Source organism: Electrophorus electricus, chromosome 13, assembly GCF_041902795.1.
Source record: "Electrophorus electricus isolate QZ-2024a chromosome 13, ASM4190279v1, whole genome shotgun sequence".
NCBI classification, from domain to species: Eukaryota; Metazoa; Chordata; class Actinopteri; order Gymnotiformes; family Gymnotidae; genus Electrophorus; species Electrophorus electricus.
In genome coordinates, this window is record NC_137509.1 from 9,085,001 (window position 1) to 9,105,624 (window position 20,624).

The 20,624-nt window shown below is 43.4% G+C and overlaps 1 protein-coding gene across 2 annotated transcripts in view; it reads left to right on the forward strand.

Annotated features, from left to right (window-relative positions):
* The window catches only part of slc8a4b (solute carrier family 8 member 4b), a 52,878-nt gene extending 32,839 nt beyond the window's left edge, over positions 1 to 20,039 (forward strand). For both annotated transcript variants that reach the window (XM_027000577.3, XM_027000578.3), the window contains exons 5-9: positions 15,744 to 15,850; positions 16,898 to 17,022; positions 17,608 to 17,707; positions 18,059 to 18,331; positions 19,074 to 20,039. In XM_027000577.3, the coding sequence (XP_026856378.2) occupies positions 15,744 to 15,850; positions 16,898 to 17,022; positions 17,608 to 17,707; positions 18,059 to 18,331; positions 19,074 to 19,453 (985 nt within the window). In that variant the 3' untranslated portion in view covers positions 19,454 to 20,039. The remainder of the gene's footprint in view (positions 1 to 15,743; positions 15,851 to 16,897; positions 17,023 to 17,607; positions 17,708 to 18,058; positions 18,332 to 19,073) is intronic.
* The last annotated feature ends 585 nt before the right edge of the window (positions 20,040 to 20,624 follow it).

Consider the following 20,624-nt stretch of genomic DNA (forward strand, 5'->3'; position numbering starts at 1 on the left):
TGTGTGTGTGTGTGTGTGAGTGTGTGTGAGCGTGTGTGCGCGCCTGTGTGTGTGTATGTGTGTGTGTGTGTGTGTGTGTATGTGTGTGTGTGTGTGTGTATGTGTGTGTGCGTGTGCGTGTGCGTGTGCATATGTGCGTGTATGTGTGTGCATGTGTGTGTGTGTGTGTGCGTGTGAGTGTGTATGTGAGTGTGTATGTGAGTGTGTGTGTGTGTGTGTGTGTGTGTGTGTGTGTGTGTGTGTGCGTGTGTGTGTGTGTGTGTAATTAGAAGTAGAGGCAGGCTCTGTGCAGGTCTCTTGAGCTCTACATGCTCCTAGAACTCTGTGCTACTGCATTGAGAACTCCATCATCACTCTCTGTGAGCACCTGAACTCAACAAACCATTAACCTAAAATAGTAATAAAAAACAATGAGAGTATTGAAAAACAATAATATTGAGTTCAGTTAACTTTTAAAATGTGTTTTGTCACAACAATGCATGTTACTGCATGTTACTGTAGGGGAGAAACAAAGGTTGTTTTCTCTTTTGAGCAGTGGGAGCTCAGTAGTTAAGGTAATCAGACTTGTAATCAGAAGGTTGCGAGTTTAAGTCCCACCACCACCAGGTTGCCACTGTTGGGCCCCTAAGCAAGGCCCTTAACCCTCAATTGCTCAAGTTGTGTTTAGTCATAATTGTAAGTTTCTTTGGATAAAAGCATCAGCTACACACATAAAACTGAGCTCAGTGACAATAAGAATATTAACATCAGTGGTAGTAACAGTAATTATAGTGGTCATAACGTCTTATAATCCAATATGCATAGAGTCCATTTTTTCCACATAGGTAATGACTGGCTGCCAGACACAATAAAATTTTGCACCTTCACCTCTTAAAGTCTAGCAGATTTTTGAATGTAGGTTTCCATTTAAACAGCACAAGTCGTCTTGCCAGAAAGGTTGCAAAAGCTATCATACCTTTGGCTGAAGCATTTATACGAACGTCCTGTGATATCACGGCAAACATCTCTACAGGTGGAGAGGGCTTAATCAAGGTGTAATCTGTATCACAAAATGTCTTTGGCAGATTGAGGAGGAATAAGGTGTAAGACACCTTCCCATGTTTCCCCAGATATCTGTATATCTAAATCCTCCCACTGTTGTTTTAATACAATCAGAGTTTCCAGATTTTCTGAATGAACTATACTTTGCCAATTATATTTTGAGAGTTCAGGCTGATTTCAGGAATAGCATCCAAAAAAGATATAGATGGTAAGGTGTGAAATTGGGAGTAATTTGATTAAATAAAACTGTGGAGCTGTAAATATCAGGAAAATTACTATTACACATTTTTCTGTGCTGTTCAAATGAAGCAAAATTGTTATCCATAAAGAAACCCTTTAATGGATAAAACCCCTTGCACATATTCAAAAGCCCTGTCAATCACTGAGGAGGTGAACATGTGATTTCTGTCTATGGGAGCATGTACTGAATGTTCTTTAAGTGAAAAGTCCAAATTTTAAAGGAGTGTTTTACAGTTGGATTGGATGTATATGCACCATGCAACCGGTGTCTTTGTGAATTCTAGGGATCTTTATTTCTATATGAATTCAATAATGAATTTATCAATGTGCTTAAAAATGGATTTTGTTAAAAATATTGGAATGTTTTGGAACAAAAATTAAAATGTAGGCGTTATATCCATTTGAATAATATTCACTCTGCCCCCTAAGAACAAAGGAAGTAGAAGTAAATCCCATCGCTCAAGATTTTGTTTCAGGCTGGCTATGAGAGGGGAAATTGGCCTCATGAAGATCCGTGAGCTTACGTGAGACCCGGACCCCCAGATATTTAAACTTCTTGGTATTTGCTTTGAATGGAAACCTATTCAGTGCAACCTTCTGGATCACCTGATTGGTGGGTATAAGTTCACGCTTCTCCAGGTTAACTTTGTTTCCAGATATTTTACCAAAGCTATTCAGCATGTGAAGTAGCCTTGGTAGGCTAGCCGAAGGTCCAGACCGGTATAAAAGCATGTCGTCTGCACGCATAGAGACCCTGTGTTCTAGTCCTCCTTGATGTGCAAGGAAAGCTTTTTAAGGAAGACATCCTGACAGGAAGAGAACTCAAGAGGTGAATTTTCTGGCTGACTCCCTCGGAAATGAACTGAGCAAGCAGGAAACAAATCAGAGTGGAAAGAGTCGTGACCCGTGATAGATAGGAACAGATACAGTGTGGTCACCATTTATTGTACAAAACATAGTCTGCCTTCCACAGTTCAAGCTATGGCTGTGTCTTTGTATGCCTACCTCTGGCATTGGGTTAACAGGGTGTACATAAGGATAGTGGCTGTAGAGACCCTTCCACTGTGTCTTCTGATTGGTCTCCATTCGACTCCACCTCAAGCAGCGCTTTCCTGCACTGGGCGTAGCTTCATTGACACCACAGAGGAAGGACGCTGATAAAGGGGATACTGTGATGGCACTTCAGAGTGGCAGATATTTGTGTGTGTGTGTGTGTGTGTGTACCTATAGAGCTATGGAAAATCAACTATGGAAAAAGCAAAGCGTGAGCAGTGAAACGTGCAAAAGCAGCCCAGCCAGGAAGTGGTGGGGGGGGGGGGGCAGCATAGACACACCAGGGGCAGGTCCTCCTCCAGCTCCTGGAAGATTTCCCTGTGCTGCACCTTCAGCCTTTCCTGACGCTTCTCCTGACTTTCATCCAACGGCAGACACAGGCAGGAAATTCTATAGGTATTGTGTGATTCTCTGTGTAAGAGTGTGTGTGTGTGTGTGTGTGTGTGAATGATAGAGAGACACAGAGAGAGACATTTTAGTAAGCAGTAGGCCAGATGTTTATGGTGTGATAGAGACAGATGAGAGACACAGAAAAGCAAAGGGCAGTGAGAAGGATAGTGTCTCCCAGGACAACTGTTTCCACGGTGTCTCACAGCTTGAGGAGGGAACAGAAAAGCGACATGGCATTACTCTGGCCTACCTTAGCCAATCATGCGCTTACACCTTCAGCCTCTGATCTGACTTCTCTATAAATCATGAGAAAGCCAACGTTTCCTTATGCTGTCAGCCAAGCAAAATCTTTCTGACTTCTAAGAGGAAATGATATTTCCACTGATATTTCTATCGCAGTAGGGATACATAGGTAATGAGGAAGAAAAACGTGGAAAGGAGAGGAGAGGAGAGCGATAGAGAGAGAGATGTAGCTGTTTAAACATACATGAAGACAAGGTCCCCTGTTGTGAAAAATGGAACAATGATAGATGGCAATAAGGAAGGGCAAAGTCATTTCTCACAGTAAAAGAGCAGATGGATAAAAATGTGTAAATTGTTAATGAAAAGGCAAAAAATAAAAATACTGACATTCTTTAATGTTACATTAAAGCAACACACCAAAATATTATCTTGTAAAAACTAAATATTAAAATAAACCCCGTCTTTAGATCTCTGAATATCTGTGATAATCTGTCTATAGGTGTGTGACAAGGTTTAACTCAGTTCACTAATATAACTCCATTAAAATTCATTTCAATTAGCACATCTTTCCTGTCTCTTACAGATAATGAGACTTCTACCACATGCTGTGAGATTGTGTGTTCCTCTGTGTGAATGTGTGTGTGCGTGCGTGCATGCATATGTTGGGCTGTCTCTTTTTGTTTTGCGAATACCCATGAAAGTCTTAATTAGACTGTGAAGGGTCTCACATGCATGTGAGAACAGAGGATAAGAAAAGCGTTCCGTAGTTTTAGGTAGCCGTGAATCTTGGTGTTTGAATAGTTCAGGTAAAGGAAAGCAAAGGCATTTACAGTACAGGCGGCTGCATGCATGGCGGAGCAGCTCTAACCCTGCTCCACTGGTCTGGGCTTTCACCGAACGTCTTGCTATTCATAGGACCGTGTTCGTATCTGTCACGTACTGCTACATTTTGTTTGTGATATGCTTCAAACCTCCATTATCTTTCTCAGTTTAATTCTACTTCTCTCTCTTTCTGTCTTTTTTATGTCTTTCGTATGCTCCATTTCTCTTTCTCTTTCTCACTCTGACAGACTCTTTGCCTCCTTGGCTCTTAGTCTCTCTCTGTCTCTCTCTGTCTCTCTCTGTCTCTCTGTTCTCTTGAGGTCAGATGGGACACGTCATGATGCAGTAAGCCATAAAACTGGAGCAGTAAACTAATTTAGAATAAAATATACACAACATTTAAGTAATTTAAAAGCGTACTGGTGCGGTGGCATCTGTTTCCTGTCACCGGGGCTGAGAGAGGTCTCCTTAGCAGGGAAGCAACTGGTGAGCCTGTGACATGTATGCCCCTATAACCAGATGGGAGGGCTCCTCTCTAGGGCATGTCAGGTGGAATAACAAGTGTATGATGTTAAAGGAGAGAGACTAGAAATATGGCAGATTAGGTATGCATACACCCCCCAAATTTATGCCCCTGCCCTTATAAATCACTGTCACCAGACACGGGGAGAGAGAGAGAGAGGGGGGGGGGGTATGTGTTATATATCTCAGTCAGAGCAAACTGTCCCTAGTAAGGTAGGAACAGCTACCATTTTTTACCTTGTGGGGACTATCAAATCTTTAAAATTTGAAAAATTAAAAGAGCCAAATGTTTTAATGTGAAAATGTAAAGGTTAAAGACAGGGTTAAGGTTAGGTATAGGGGTGGCATTAATCAGATACTATAATCATATCAGTGGAAGGTGCCTATAAGGATCATTAGAATTAGAATATGCTTTGTGTGTGTGATTGTATTTTTATAAGACAATGTGAGTGCGTTCATCTGTGCATGTGTGTATAAGTGTGTGTGCATGCAGAGGGGAGCAGGTGGTTAATTTTGAAGAACATGGCCAGCTTAAAAATGATGGATTTCTCAGATCAGTCCATATGGATACAGTGCTACCGTAATTTATTAAGCCTAATTTTCACTCCTGTAGAAACACATTCATTTCAGTCTGAACTGTCATACAGACGCATATGAAGCACAGGGTGGGGGACAATTACTGTGCTGTTTATTTACTGCCTGCTTTATTTCAGTCCTTCATCAATGCTTTGATTAAGTGCTGTGATATTAATTGGTATCATAGAGTCTCCTTCTCTCTGTCTCTGTCTAGGTTTCAGCATTGATTCCTGTATTTAGCGTTATCCTTGTTCAACAGTATCTTTGACTCTAACCCTGCTGGACTGGCTAGGATACATTCTATGAGTAGATGACAAAAAGTCACTCTGGATAGGAGCGTCTGCTAAATGCCCAAAATGTTAAAAACGTCAATTTAAATGTCTCTAGTTTTATCACTCTGCCATAGATTTTTTTAAATGACTGGAAGCGTGTCATTGTGTGTGTACATGTGTATAAGCAAGAGACAGACAGAGAGAGGCATAACTGCACATTTATAATATGCTTAAGGAAGGTTCCCGCATGTGTTAATAACTGAGGACAGGGTATAAGTGTATGGATGTGGTTAAACATAACTATGGAAATTGACTGTACACTGCAGTGTGTGTGTGTGTGTGTGTAGGGGTGTGTGTGTGTGTGTGTGAGTGTGCGTGCTCTCCCTCTCCCTCTCTCTCTGAGCGGAAGTGAGTGAGTGGCTGCATGTGTGCAGACATAATTCCTACGGTGTGTCTGCTTTTGCTGCTTGATTTTTTCTGACCATTTACTCAGTGCAGTTTTATGGTATTAGTGGCAGTATTATAGCGATCTCAGAGCAGAGAGGTTCAGGTTTGAGGCCGACCAAAGCCAGCTTTTGCAGGTCGGCATGGCGTCTGCAGGAAAAGTGAGCAGCTCTCGCATCAACGTGGCACTGAGCTAGGTTTATACTTGACATGTTGTCTCTTGCTCGAAGGTGTGCACGACAAAAATGACTTAATCGAGGCACTCCCAATCGTGCGTGTTGGCTCCACACGGTGTCGCCTCGCATGATCGTGCACTTTGTGTGGTCCAGAGACTGGCTGAGCATGTATGCCTTTGCAGGCATTTATAAAATCCAATAACGGAGGAACACACCATTTTCCTTTTTTGTCTGCTTAGCAGCCATAAACACAACAGTTCTTCCTCAGCATTGAGAAGCTGTTCAATACTGTGGATTGTTCTCCAGGGTACATTCACATCTGTAATGCTTATCTCCCCTGGGCTGTAAATTTCTAAAGAAAAAAAAAAAAGTCTGTCTACATGAATCTACGTGATTTTGAAAAATGATACTGAATATGCCATTAAAGTTTAACATGGATTATTTAGGTTGAGTTTAGCCACGCCTGATGCGACTGGGTGTTTACAAAATGTGTAGATGTTGGGCCCAGCGCAGCAGCTGGGAGTGACACAGATGTTAGGACTGATGTTAATGGAGTAGTATGTGCCTCCTCGGAATCACAGGAGCAGGCGAGGGGAGGTGCGGGGAGGGGCTGTGTCCGGAGCTGAGCGAGGTGCTTAGGAATAAGGGAAAAGTGATGGCTTGGGAAGACTTGTTTTATTCCCTCTAAAGCCACGGTCTCAGAATAAGAGTGGACACTTTAAATCTGAATGGGGAAATGGGACTCTCAGAAAGGATTTTTGCTGTATGAACTAATCAATCAATAGAACATTGATGCGATGCTTGTTCAGGACATACACGGTGGTGGAGTTAATGGAACTGAATGGAGGAAAGAATGAGAAGGAGAGTTTTTTCAGTCATATGCACTCTTCCAGAGGATTGTGGTGATCCAAATCGGCCAATCTCCTAAGAGGTACGGCCAATAGCAAATAGCAGGTGTATGGTTGTATGAGCACAGCTTGCACAGTTTAAGTTTGTTTTTATTAATATTTATGCTCCTGTGATTGGCCCTGATAAGGTTTCATTCCTTTGCATTATCAGTATGACTCTGCAGAATTGAAATTCTGAGGATCATCTTTTTTTTTTTAACTATTCAGAGAGAGAGAGAGTTTGGACAGGAATCGCAGCACACTCTGAGGCAACTGCTTTGGACACACGGCTTGTGTGATGGCTAGAGGATTTGGCATCAGAACGTCAGATAGTATACATGAGCCTGTGTGTGAGAAGGCTTTGTGTCCTTGTCCAGATTGGATAGGATCTATGGCCTAAAACATCAGATCCATGTCTTTTTTGTGCTTTCTGTGATTGTGCCTGTTGGCTATTTGAATCATTCTATGGTTGTGTGTACAGTAGACATCACAAATATAAAACCTAAAGGTGCTTATTGACACTTTAGCATATCTCTGAGATGTGAATTTTAAGCATGTGTTCTCTGCATTGTGGAGTGACTTTAAATTATGACAACAGCACTAATTTCAGAACGTGGTGGGATTATGGAAAAGTTGAGATTAAGATGCTTTGTCAACAGTGCACTTTCAGTGTCTCAAGGTACATTCAGTGTATGAAGCAATTAAAAGTTAATATACTTGAATTGCAAAGACAAATGGATTCAATTAGTGACCTAAGTCATGCTGAAACCCTTATGTCTACAAAATCTGTACTATCTGACTATTGAATAGGTGTACGGGAACTGTATAAGTGTTGGCGATTAATAGTAATGTTCACTTTAGTGTGTCCGTCAGAACACTCTGGATGCTCAGATTTAGTTAATTCTTCTTTATTGACTTGTTCATTGCCCTAACAGCACAGTACTGGGACCTCTAAGGCTTACAGATGAGAGTTGAAATTATGTATAGTCTATAACAAGAAAATATTTAGAGAAACCAAATAGCATAAGAATTCAAGTAACCAAATATACCCAACTTAAATGGATTATCACTAGATGTACAATAAATCTCCTTTCATCCATTCAGTCAAAAATATCTGGTTTTACTCACAGGTCCTCAAAGAGGCAAACAACTCACACCACAGGGATGCTAAAAAGTCCACTTAGTACTTTGTTCTGGCAATGTGCTTCATTCTACAGCTACAAGTGCTCGATACTGCTACTACTCACTTCTGTCAAAAGAGAGCACTAGCACAGCAGTGTATAGCCTTTCCAATATAGCTGCCCCCCCCCCCCCCCAATTCGCAGTACAAACTGAAAGGCAGACCATTTATGAAGAAGGATATGTTACCTCATTGTCTATGTCCTATATTTCCAGGAGGGCAATCAGACAAACTATTGGACTTATTGTATTCTCACCTCTGTGCTTTTGATATAGTCATCTTGGCCAGGAAATACTTTGATTACCCTTCTGCCATCATGCTTGTGGGATCTGTAGGACAACAGGACAACAGTTCTTGCTTTGATGTCTTCCATTTGTCTCTGCCAACTTCTTTGGGTTTAGAGACTAGGCTGTCTGATGAAAGGAGACCAGAACCAATCTATTAGTGTTCAATATTGTGTTAATATTTCTGTCTTTGCTGTCCTAGTAGCTCTGATTGACGGTATCCAACTTTGGGCAGGGAGCTGTCAACCCAATCCATGAGCAACTAGTCACAGGGTCATCTTGAGATACTTTGAGATACATTAGACTTTGACCTGGAAGGAGCCAAAGCAATCTATGCTGGTTGAATAGAAAGCAGTCTTTTGTGGTTGTGTGAGATGCGGCAAGGTGTTAGCCATACCACATATAGCAAATCATGTCAGCTGCGTCACATCCTGTAGTCCCTGCTCGACCTGTTCATATCTAATTCAGCTAGATTCTTGCCGCTGGTATTGTTGTCAGATGGGTTTCTATCTGAATCCATGTATCGCCAGGCCTTAAGGTCAGTACAATCTTGGATTTATGTGATCCTAGTGCCAACAAACACTTTAAAGTGGCAGGGTGCCAGATGAGGACAGAGGATGAATCAGACCAAAGAATGGTTTCCTCAACCTTCAAGGTCAGTTTGTTCTCAAGTACATTGATCTGCTGGGCCCCAGTGAGCACAACATGTGATCTGGCCATAATGAAGGAGAGGTATATGTGCCCATAATGATCCACTGAGCATAAATATGCCGCAGAGTTGTAGGCTTGCTCTGAAGTATCACAAAAGGTGCAATCTCTTACCATCTCCGTATTCTGGGCTGAACAGCAAACCACCTGTATGTTGGCTTGGTGTTTAGCATGTATGACTCTCAGTGCCAGGGTGTTGGGTTTGCCTCCTTATGTGTGTGGAGTTTCCATGTTGTCCCTCTGTCTGTGTGGGTTTTCTCTAGGGTCTCTAGTTTCCTTCCATAGTCCAAAAACTTGTAGGTTAGATATAAAATGGGCTTTTATATCATTATGTATGGTAAATTGCAGTTCCCTCCCCCAGGAAATCTACTGCTGTAGCGTATGCTGGACAAAGATCTTGGCTCTGGTAGTAAATGGGAGGATGAATCTGAGTGGGTCATACTGACTTGCCAGAGTTTGATATATGTTCCTCATTGTTTGCACTCTATTGTTAGGGAATCGATTCTTAAATCCAAGGGTGTCCATGTCAGAGTGTCAACTCAGTACCAACTCAGCATTGACTAACACATCTCTCATGGTAGATGATTAATCACATCTGAACTATTACTACCCAATTGGTTCATCTCGAATCCTCCTTGTGCCAGAAACTGTCGTAGCTTATTGACCAACTGCCAGGCCTGCTCCACTGATGAGACACTCTACAGGCAGTTGTCCATGTAGAAGCACCTTGCATTTGAGAACCTTACATCTTTTCCAGCTTCCCTGTGCAGGAGGACATGCTGGACCAGAGCAACTGAGGCACAACATGGACTACAGGTGGTCCCAAAGGGGAAATACCTGCTGCTCATAGATTTCAGCATAGATTTCAGGAGGCTCTTTAAGTTGTATCAGAAGAAACCTCAGGGGGGAGTTTGTCTTCAGGTTCGAGGCACAATTCATGAAACATCCCCCTTATGTCTCCACTAACGGTGACACTGTGTTCCCTGAAGTGAAACAGCACTCCAAATAGTGAGGGGCTCATGGCAGGATCAGGCAACAGAGATTTGTTAAGGTTATGCCTCTTGTAATGAAAAGAGCAGTTCTATACTGATCTATTTTTCCCATTGTGTTGGACCTTGTGATGAAGTATGAAACAGCTTTCCTTGCTTGAAGGGGCAACATCAGCCAGCATCAGGTACTTTGGCCACAACTCCAGGAATTTCCAACTTCTTCATCTGTGCACTGTAAGCAGCAGTCCTTACTGGATCATTAGCAAGGCATTTTTCCATATTCCTGGGGCTTGGCATTACTGCTTCTTTGGAGGCCTGGAAGAGTGGTGTGTTATTTTCTCCTAAATAGGGTTGTGGCATACCCAAATACCTCTTTCACATTCACTCTTTCATGTTTAGGGCTCACTGCTCAACTATCATCTTATTGGTTGCTGACTCCATAGCCTGTTTGGCTGATCCTCTGAACCATGGAGTATGGTGGCTGCATGAGGGTCTACCTTTGACTCTCGCCAGTGCTCAGTGCTCTGCCTTCTTTTCTGCTTGTGGGCTCCCTTTGGCCTACAACCATCTGTTTTCAACTGCAGCCAGTCAAATAAGTCTAAGAGGTTATACACCACTCTGGGCTGGGGGCACATGTACCTCCAAAACGCAGACATCGTCTTAGCTGTCAGTGTACTAAGGTGACATGACACATGAGAATCATGTCTCAAATTGACTTCTCCATCTTAACCTAGGGTCTTTAGCTTACCAACCAGAACAAAATCTGAAAAGCAAAAATTTAAAATTGTGTTTAACGGTGAGCGGTTAGAAGGCGGACGCATACGCCGAGAAGAGCGCGATTTATTATGGGCAAATCCAGAATCGTAATTTTTGGAACAGTCCAGGGTCATAGGAAAGCACGTAAAGCACAGGAATACATGATTAAACTAAATCACAGGGAACAAGACAGGGTTTAAATACACATACTAATAAGAATTAACAAGAAACAGGTGTTACAAATGACAGGAAGAAAAAAAAACATATAAGACAGAGAAACCATGACCACAAAGATGCTAGGGAGTGGCCAATCATGACACTGAGTCCCCACGCAGTTTTCTTGAGCACTTACTTGGTGGGACTGACCAAATTTCTCTGATATTCCATGATGTCAGTGTAGGGGACTTGAAAGTTAATGGATGCATCAACTATTAGATGGCCATGATCCAGTTATTATCTAATTTTAATGGTCCATCAAGATCTTAAACTTGAATAAATCTGTCCCATCTTGTGGAAGGAGGTGATCCTTCTTAGTGAGATCAGGCATAGAAGGCATCAGGCCATTGTAGACTCTATTGCTCCATAATGTGTGGCAATTGATGGGAAGGGACATCAGGGTTACTCCTTTCCTTGTTGTAGGGCTGAAATGAAAAGGATTCATACTGAAAAGATGTTGTGCCTGGTCTTGGTGTGGTCCCATATGCCTGCCAGGCCTAGACTTGCATCAGAGAAGTGGATTGGGGTGGATGACTGGCTGACTCTGGTGGAAACACATTGGGTCATAATAACTGAAAGGCGGTGGGCCACTGTTAGTTCTCACCACTGGAGGTTGGCTTAGTGAGGCTGTCAGTGTTTGCTCCATTAAAATCCTCATTTCAGCCATCATCTTAACCAATGTATCCATCATAGTCTCATAGTCATCTTATCCAATGTATGTCATCATCATAGCCATTGGAGTAAGCATTTTGGCTTATAGGAGTCAAGATGTGTGACCTCCAGTAACCTTAGGGAACAGTGATTTGCTGTGTCATCATGTAGGATTGACTCCTCCCTGTATCTGGCTGAAATAGGCAATACTCTCCAATAATCTCTGGCCAACTGGACAGACTAATGCCTACATGTGGAACAGGAGAAGCTGGAGATGTTTCCCAAGGTTGATGGTAAGGTGAAGGAGTGATTTAATATTAGCATATGCAAGCCACATGGTAAGCATATTAGCTAAGCCTCTGTACAACAACATTAACAACACAATGAAATGGCAGTAAAAGTCTGTGTATATATTCATTCAGGCAGAAATGTCTTTGAGATACTTTGCTCAAAGTTTGTCAAAGACACACACAACACACACCACTTGGATGCTAAGAAGTCCACTTAGTACTCTGTTCTGATGACATACGTCTTCTTGCTACAACTCCATTTGCTTGATATTGCTGCTCATGTCTGCAACAAGAATGCACCAGTGCAGCAGTCCTCAGTTTTAGGGCTCAAGGGGTTTTGGTCCAATCACAGTTCAAAAGTGATGCAGATATTATTTATTACAATACAGATAAACACTGTTGCAAAGAGGGACATGTAATGTATATAGGGCATCTAGCTTAAGATACTTTGCAGCTCTTGTCCTTTGTTAGGCTGGGGCCAAGATGGATGCCCCATCTAAGGGTTTTGGTTTTGAAAAGGAGAATAGCCTTTGCTGGTTTATTCATGCTCTGCACTCTGAAAGTGGGCAAGAGCTGACAGAGGCCACTGGAATATGTAAACGGGCTGTGTTTGTATGCTTAACTATACAGAAGTGAGTACAAAGAACAGAGAGAACTGGCTACTATGTTCTATGCAGATTTACAGAAGGTCTCTGGGCAGTTTAAGGATGGTCCCTCTTTCATTGCTATGATACAAATACTGTACCAGGACATTGAGAATGTGCTGAAAATTAATGTTGGTTTGTATGCTCCCTTTAAGGCTTCTCATGGTGTAAGACTTTATCTGGAATGCTGTACTCCCTTGCCATTGAACCACTGCTAAAGAAGCTTCACTCCAAAATTGAAGGTGTAGTTCTCTCTCAATATCAATTCTGCTCAACATCATATTTCAGCTTATGCAGATGACGTCATGGTTGGTAATGGTGGGTGGGAAATTTGGTTATCAATAGTTTAATGCCTGTTATTATACCCTAGCATGATTGCTCAGATATATATATATATATACACACACAGTTCTGCATATTTAGTTAGTGTAGGCATTTTTTGTAGCCTGTATCTAGGCTTTTTTCCTTGCATCCATATACTAAAAATAAAAGATCCACCTCTGAGTTTGGCCTTTGCAGTGGGGAATTGGGCAAGTTGGTCTACCCAGTCCACCACCAGAAAATGGGTGGAATGAAGTATTTGGGGATGTAACTAAACAATAAATGAATTGGTAGGGAGTAGTTGAAAACCTGAATGGTACATTAGCAAAATGGAAATGGACTCACTCTTGAATGTCTTTTAGAGGGAGAGTATTGATTATCAGTAATCTGATAATTGACCCTTGGCCTGCCATTAGTCTTCTATGGGCTCCTACTGGGCTATTGGCTTGATCTTAAACCTCTATGGTTTTCTCTGACATCAACTCCACTGGGTCCCAGAAAGTGTGTTATTCCTGCCCAAAGAGGAAGGAGGACAAGCTCTTGTGCACCGTTCATGTAGATGGGTGACCTGTTTACAGTTCAGAGACTCCTGTCTGTCACAGTGGATTTAGTGTTGAGGAAGGTGGCCAACCTCATTCTGTGTGAAGTCAATGGCTCGGTACCAGAGACTTCATTGTCCCTAATAGATTTAATGTGCCTTATTTTTAACGTGGACTATTATGGTGCTTATTTAAGGCTGGTAGACTAGAAAAGAAAATCACTTTTTTGGTTGCCTTTGATTAAAGCATGTTTGGATGTAGAGAGTGAATGTCAGCCTGGTCTCACTCAGGTCCTGCATTCCTGAAATACAGTCGAACTTGACTTGACTGACACCCAGGTGGTTGCTTCACTGCTAGAATAGAGGTTCATCCAACATGTGGAACTCTGGGCAAAACATCTGGAGGTGGAAAACTGATTACTTTTACAAGAGTACTGAAGAGGGAACGCAGTGCACAGCAGGGAGGATCCATTCCCTGGAACAGGAGTTACTCCAGGCTTAAGTGACATGTGAGAGAGGGTTATTACTGGACCTTAATGGAGGTCCTGCAAGATCTGGATCTTCAAATTGTCCCTGGGTGGCTTATATATAAATGCTGTGTTAAAGCTGAAAGATATTTTTGGGTTATAGGAAAAAGAATGAATTAAATGGCAAATGCTTAACTTGTAGGTTAAGCAACATGTGCGAGTTATAACTCGTGACAATAAAATGGAGGGCGGATCGGGTCATGATGGTTTATTTTTCTGGTGAAGTCTGAGTCAAAGGCTCACCTTTGAATTAAAATTTTAGAAATCCATGAACAACATGGAGGTGCTTGAACTGGAATGGTGTAACGATGATATGCTTTGCATTGTGGTGGAGAGGAAGTCGATCTTTTCCAGTTCATGGAACTGATGCTCTCAGGATCATTTTTACAGCATGTTAACTATTGCACTGATGATGCATTTCTGTTCATTTAATAACAGTGTTTATTAAAAATCAAAAATCTCTCTCTCTCCCTCCTGTCTTTCTCTCTCTCTCTCTCTCTCTCTGCCCCCCACCCCCATCTCTCTCTCTGACTCCAGCAGCTGCATTGGCATGCTGGCACTCTCCAGTGATGGCTCATTACTTGCTAGCATAAGGGACTGTTTTTATTTAGTGCCACTCTTGTCGGATGACTTTTAAAAGGGGGAATGTGGAACACTCAGGGAGATGAGAAGGTTGCCGCTGGGATTAAGGAGTCGTGCTCACAGGCTCTGAGGGCCTGCAGCCGACAGGCAGTAGCGGGGCCCTAGAGCCGACAGGCAGTAGCGGGGCCCTAGAGCCGACAGGCAGTAGCGGGGCCCTAGAGCCGACAGGCAGTAGCGGGGCCCTGGAGCGGACAGGCAGTAGCGGGGCCCTGGAGCCGACAGGCAGTAGCGAGGCCCTGGAGCCGACAGGCAGTAGCGGGGCCCTGGAGCCGACAGGCAGTAGCGGGGCCCTGGAGCCGACAGGCAGTAGCGGGGCCCTGGAGCCGACAGGCAGTAGCGAGGCCCTGGAGCCGACAGGCAGTAGCGGGGCCCTGGAGCCGACAGGCAGTAGCGGGGCCCTGGAGCCGACAGGCAGTAGCGGGGCCCTGGAGCCGACAGGCAGTAGCGGGGCCCTGGCAGCCTTCTTCGAGCCTTCCATCACCCTCTCCTCCTCTCCCGCTTCTTCCTTTTTCCTCCAGTACTCATTTTGTCTTCCTACTTCAAGCTTATTACTCTTTCCATTACATCTTTATCAGTATCTCTCGCTTGCCCTTTTGCCCGTTTAGCTTGTGTGTGTGAGAGAGAAGGAGAAAGGCAGAGAGGAGGAGAGAAAGAAAGGGAGAGAAAAGAAGAGAGAGATAGAGGGAGGGAGAGATGCTATCAGAAGAAGCAGTCAGAGGAGAAGTGTAAGATAGGAAGGAGAGAGAGAGAGAGAGAGAGAGAGAGAGGGCGAGAGAGTAAGCGGGAGAGAGGGTGCACACAAGCAGTAATGTGCTCTCTAAATATTGTGAAGTATTAGTTATTCAATCACCCTCTTTTGTCTGTAACCTGACAAAAAAATTAAAGTTGTTTGAGTCTGTATGCATGTGTATTTAAAAGACATAAGAGAGACTTGTGTGTGTGTGTGGTGTTTGACCTGCTTGAGTTTTGGGTAACAAATATGAATCATTAATTTTCATGTTTTTGTTCTGAAGGGCTTTTAGATTCCCATTTGTTGCATGTGTGCGTGCGTGCATGTGTGTGTGTGTGTGTGTGTGTATCGCAGATGCTCTGGTGTTAATTGGGAGATAAATTAATTCATTTTGTGGATGATGATTGCTCAGCCTATTACTGAGTCACGTGTGTGTGTTAGAGAGAGAGAAAGAGAATATGTTTGTGAATACCGAATGTATGGCTATCAGATATTATTGTCAGCCTATTAAATTGAGCTGTTGCTATAGCCATAGCTCTTTGGGAAATAAGTAGACATTCACAAAAGTACACAAAATGTCCTCTGTTCCTACCATCTACAGGAAGGTCATTGAAGTAAAGATTATTGATGATGAAGAGTATGAGAAAAACAAAACCTTCATCATTGAGTTGGGTGAGCCTGTTCTCCTGGAGATTGGACAGAAACATGGTAAGTGTTTGTGTGTGTGTGTGTGTGTGTGTTGGAGGGTTACTGCAGACATAATGATTCACTCTACTACTGCGCTTCTTTAGCTCAAAATGTATCTCTCGTGACACACTCTGGCAAAGTACCAGCATCAATGCAGACTCCTCATAGAAGTACCAGTTAATAACTGTCGGGCCACAGTACCACTACAGCCTTAACACTTCCACTCCAGACCCTTGCTAATGACACTGCTCACTAATGAGCTAACAGCTACCAAAGAGAAGTGCCTCGACGTGCCCGTCCTGCTCCCAGCATCAGCACCATGCGTGAAATATGGTGGCATTCACATGCAGCCATAGACGTCAGGCCCAAACTCATCTTACGCTGCTATTTAATTTAGCACCAGTAGCGCAGACAGGGCAACCGCAGGAAAAGGAGAGGAAACAGGAAAAAGAGCCATCACGAGAAAGTGCAAATCAACGGCGCGCCGAGTGCTTGTGACGCTCAGCTGTGATGTGAGGTGTGATTATGTAAAGCTCTTTTAAGCTTGAGAGATGTGATTTTGATAGAGTGGGAGAATAACCTATTTTTCCGCTTTGCTGCATGGACGATTTAGATGTTTTCTTTAGTACATAATGAAAATCGCAGTGCATATGTAAATCCTGAAGCACTTAGAACTAATATCTGCTGGCTCAGAAAGCACTGGCTTCCGTGGGGTCACCTTCTCCTGCTGTAGCCACTGTGGGCTATCACGCCAGCTTAGCGTTAATTAGACGGCTAGCACTACACCTTGCTGTGCTGTTCTGTTTCCACGGCGATATTTAGTGAACTTCTGCGTGTCGGATTAGGACAGTACAGTGCGATACCATTACCCCATACTTGTCTGGATATGAGTCACTTGTGGCTGGTACAATCTTTGCATAAAGACTGAGAAACAATCAATCTCAATCTCTCTCTCTCTCTCTCTCTCTCTCTCTCTCTCTCTCTCTCTCTCTCTCTCTCTCTCTCTCTCTCTCTCTCTCTCTCTCTCTCTCTCTCTCTCCCTCCCTCCCTCCCTCTGCCCTCCTCCAGGAGACTCTAATGAGAACAAGCCTGCAGTGTTAGCAGAGGAGGAGGAGGTGGCTAAGATGGGGTGTCCCAGTCTGGGAGAGCACAATAGGCTGGAGGTGGTGATTGAGGAGTCATATGAGTTTAAGGTAACAGCCGCTCTAACCTCATCGTGGTCTCAGAATCCCATTAGTATAACCACAAAGTTTATGTTATGCAAAAAAACGACAACAACAAAAACAAATAAAATGCATGCTTGCTAGTTTTGCAAAGGCCAAAACTAAAAGTGACCAAAACAGTACAAAACAAGCTCAGAATCTGAGGCTCCTTTTAAGGTAAATGAAGTTGTTGACTGACAGCAAATAAGTCATAATTTCAGAGGAGAAAATACTTTTGAAAATTATTTCAGTTTTCAAAGTACAACACTAAAAAGACTCAGCATGGTCTCAGTCAGGTAACTCTTTTAGAACAGACCTCATGGGGACAAACAGCCTCCTGTGTAATAGCTATAAACTCAAACTGCTCTTACAGGTCTCCATCTTTTTTCCATCTGAGATTAGTGCATTATAATCCTGGTTATTAGATTTTTATTTATGTCATTTGCTCATTGATATTTACAATTTTAATGAGAAAATGTACTTATTTTGTGTGTGTGTGTGTGTGTGTGTGTGTGTGTGTGTGTGTGTGTGTGTGTGTGTGTGTGTGTGTGTGTGTGTGTGTGTGTGTGCGTGTAGAGCACAGTGGATAAGCTCATTAAGAAGACCAACCTGGCTCTGGTAGTAGGCAGCAGCAGCTGGAGGGAGCAGTTTGTCAGCGCTGTTACCGTGAGTGCAGGTAGGCTGCTTTGCTTCCTGCATATACGCCAGCAAGGTTCTGTTCCCGAGACGATCTCTGAGATTTCTAAAACATGTTTGGCCTGAAATAGAGAGGCAGAAAAATAACAAAGAAAAATATTCGGAACTAGAGGGAGCTGTCGCTGAGAACTTGCTCTTTATTTGATGCACATCAGTCTCCTTTGAGACAGGGGTTAATGCAGTTTGAACTCCAGTCAATAGCGAGTGGCTTGACTGAGAAGCTGACAGGCTCATTCATATTCCGTTCCATTCTGCCCTTTCTCAGTTTATTTAGCCAACATCAAGTATTCATTGTCCGACGCCTTCTTGCTCCCTAACCTTTGCCATTTAGGTGATGATGACGAGGAGGAGAGTGGAGAGGAGCGTCTGCCCTCCTGCTTTGATTACATCATGCACTTCCTCACGGTATTCTGGAAGGTTCTCTTCGCCTTTGTGCCACCGACTGAGTATTGGAATGGTTGGGCGTGTTTCATCGTGTCCATCTTACTGATTGGGATCTTAACGGCCGTGACGGGCGATCTGGCCTCCCACTTTGGCTGCACGGTCGGACTGAAGGATACCGTCACTGCCGTGGTGTTCGTGGCACTGGGCACCTCTGTACCAGGTGTGCGTTTTGTAGCAAATGTGGCTTAGTTGTTGAATGCCTGTAGATACATGGAAGCCTAATATTTGCATTGCTCTCTGCTGCTTTTCTTCAAGTGCATGAATGAATTAATGAATTAACTAAATAATTTAAAAGGTATTAATTTGTGGCATGATGATTTCTAGTGGGAAACCGAATAGCCAGTTTTTAAGTGTCAACTGTGACATCGTAGAACAGGCCAGATGCTTGCGGATGGCTGAGGTTTTTATTTTTTTTTGTAGCAGAATTATCAACAATTGCAAAAGTGAAACAGGCGAGGGTAATATGCACACCCGGGAATTGCTCGGTACATGCGAGAGAACAGCGATAATATTTTGCAGAGAATGAACGGAACTGGAGAGAATAAATGGAGTGGCAAAGATGAGACACAGTGACACTAGTAAACTGGTGATGAGGATGTGGTGAGGTTGTGCCGGGGAAGAGGAACCACAGCAACCACATTACTGTTGAGATGCTGCTAATGTGACTAGTTATATATTACTTGTTTGAAGATATTACATGGCTGAAAATGCACATTCACATTGATACACACATACGGAATCATTTAGATGTATGTGTGTGTATCGATGTAGCTAATGTAGCTGTGTGAGAGCTTGTCTTTTCTATTTGGTTACTTGCATTCATACCTTGGCCAGTTCTAGTTCTAGCCTGTTAAAATGGTCTTTTTACCCACCCATCCCTCTCTCTCCCTCCTCCTCCACAGACACGTTTGCCAGTAAGGTCGCCGCCATCCAGGACCAGTACGCTGACGCCTCCATTGGGAACGTGACGGGCAGCAACGCCGTGAACGTGTTCCTGGGCATCGGCGTGGCATGGACCATCGCCGCCGTCTACTGGCGCACCAAGGGCAAACCTTTCCTGGTGGCACCAGGCTCGCTGGCTTTCTCCGTCACGCTCTTCACTGCACTGTGCGTGGTGTGTGTCAGCGTGCTCCTGTACCGCCGGCGCCCCTCGGTGGCTGCGGGGGAACTGGGTGGCCCGCGGACTTGCAAGATGCTGACGTCACTGCTCTTCATTGTCCTCTGGCTTATCTATATTCTGCTGGCCTCCCTGGAAGCATACTGCCACATTCCTGGATTCTGAGAGGAAGAAAGAAAGCGAGAGAGAGAGAGAGAGAGAGAGAGAGAGAGCGAGAGGGAGAGAGAGAGAGAGAGAGAGAGAGAGAGAGAGAGAGAGAGAGAGAAGGAGGAGAAGAAGAGAGATGGGGGGGGGGGAGAAGGAGGCAGGAACACAGCATGTGAAGAGACCTTAGGTTCTCATGTTCTCATGGAAGACAAATATCTTCTATTAGGTTCTAGTATTTTAAATAAACTGTCTCGTTCCACACTAGTCACGTCCCCTCTCTGTGCTCTGAAGCAGTACCTTATCGTAGGTTCCCCTCATCTCTTTGCCTTACTTGTACCAACTCTGAAGCTGTCTTAAAGTTGTCCACACCTGTAACCAATGACACTTCCTCTCCCACATCCCAGCCCCTATCTGAGCCAATCCAAAGCTCCAGATTCAGTGAGAAAGACCTCCCATTATGTTTTTCTACACCTTTCCAGTGGTGTTAATTGTCAGTGTTGTTATTGTGTAACGGTAATAACAACGGTCTAACGTAGACATCTGGACCGAGATGTTTGAGCGCATCAGGTTCTAAAAGCGGATTCAAATAAAATGATGGACTTGCTGTATGTGTTCATGTGTGAAGGAGCTGAAGCATGTTTCAAGATGTTAGAAAAAAGATGGGAAAACAAATACAGAAGAAAAGATAATATGCAGATTTTATGAAGGAGACGGGACAAGACATTCCGAATCCAGACTCTAAAAGGCAAGGACTAATCAGAACAAAAATCTTTGTTCTGAAAAGAATTTTGAAAATAATGACGGTTATGAACATTACATCATTTAAAACCTTAAGGGCTGGATGTCAGGACATACCCTAAAAAAGGGTATTCACTGTAGAGTTCTTGCTGACAGCGTAATTTATTCCAAATCTAGGCTGTGCTACTGTCTGTTCTGTCTTTAAAGAAACCTCCCCAAATCTCAGCAATGCCAGGAACACACAGCCGAGGTGAAGGGTTGTGTGCGTGCAGGTGAGGTATGAGGTAGTCATTTAGTCTTGCTACAGATGCTAAGAAGCTCCACCATGTTGAAGAGAAGCATGTGACTATGGAGGTACTGGGTAGGTAATGGTAATTTTGCCATGTCGCACCATGTAAAGAGGAATGTGGGTTCAGTGCATAAACACACACTCTGTGCCCATTTGTGTCTA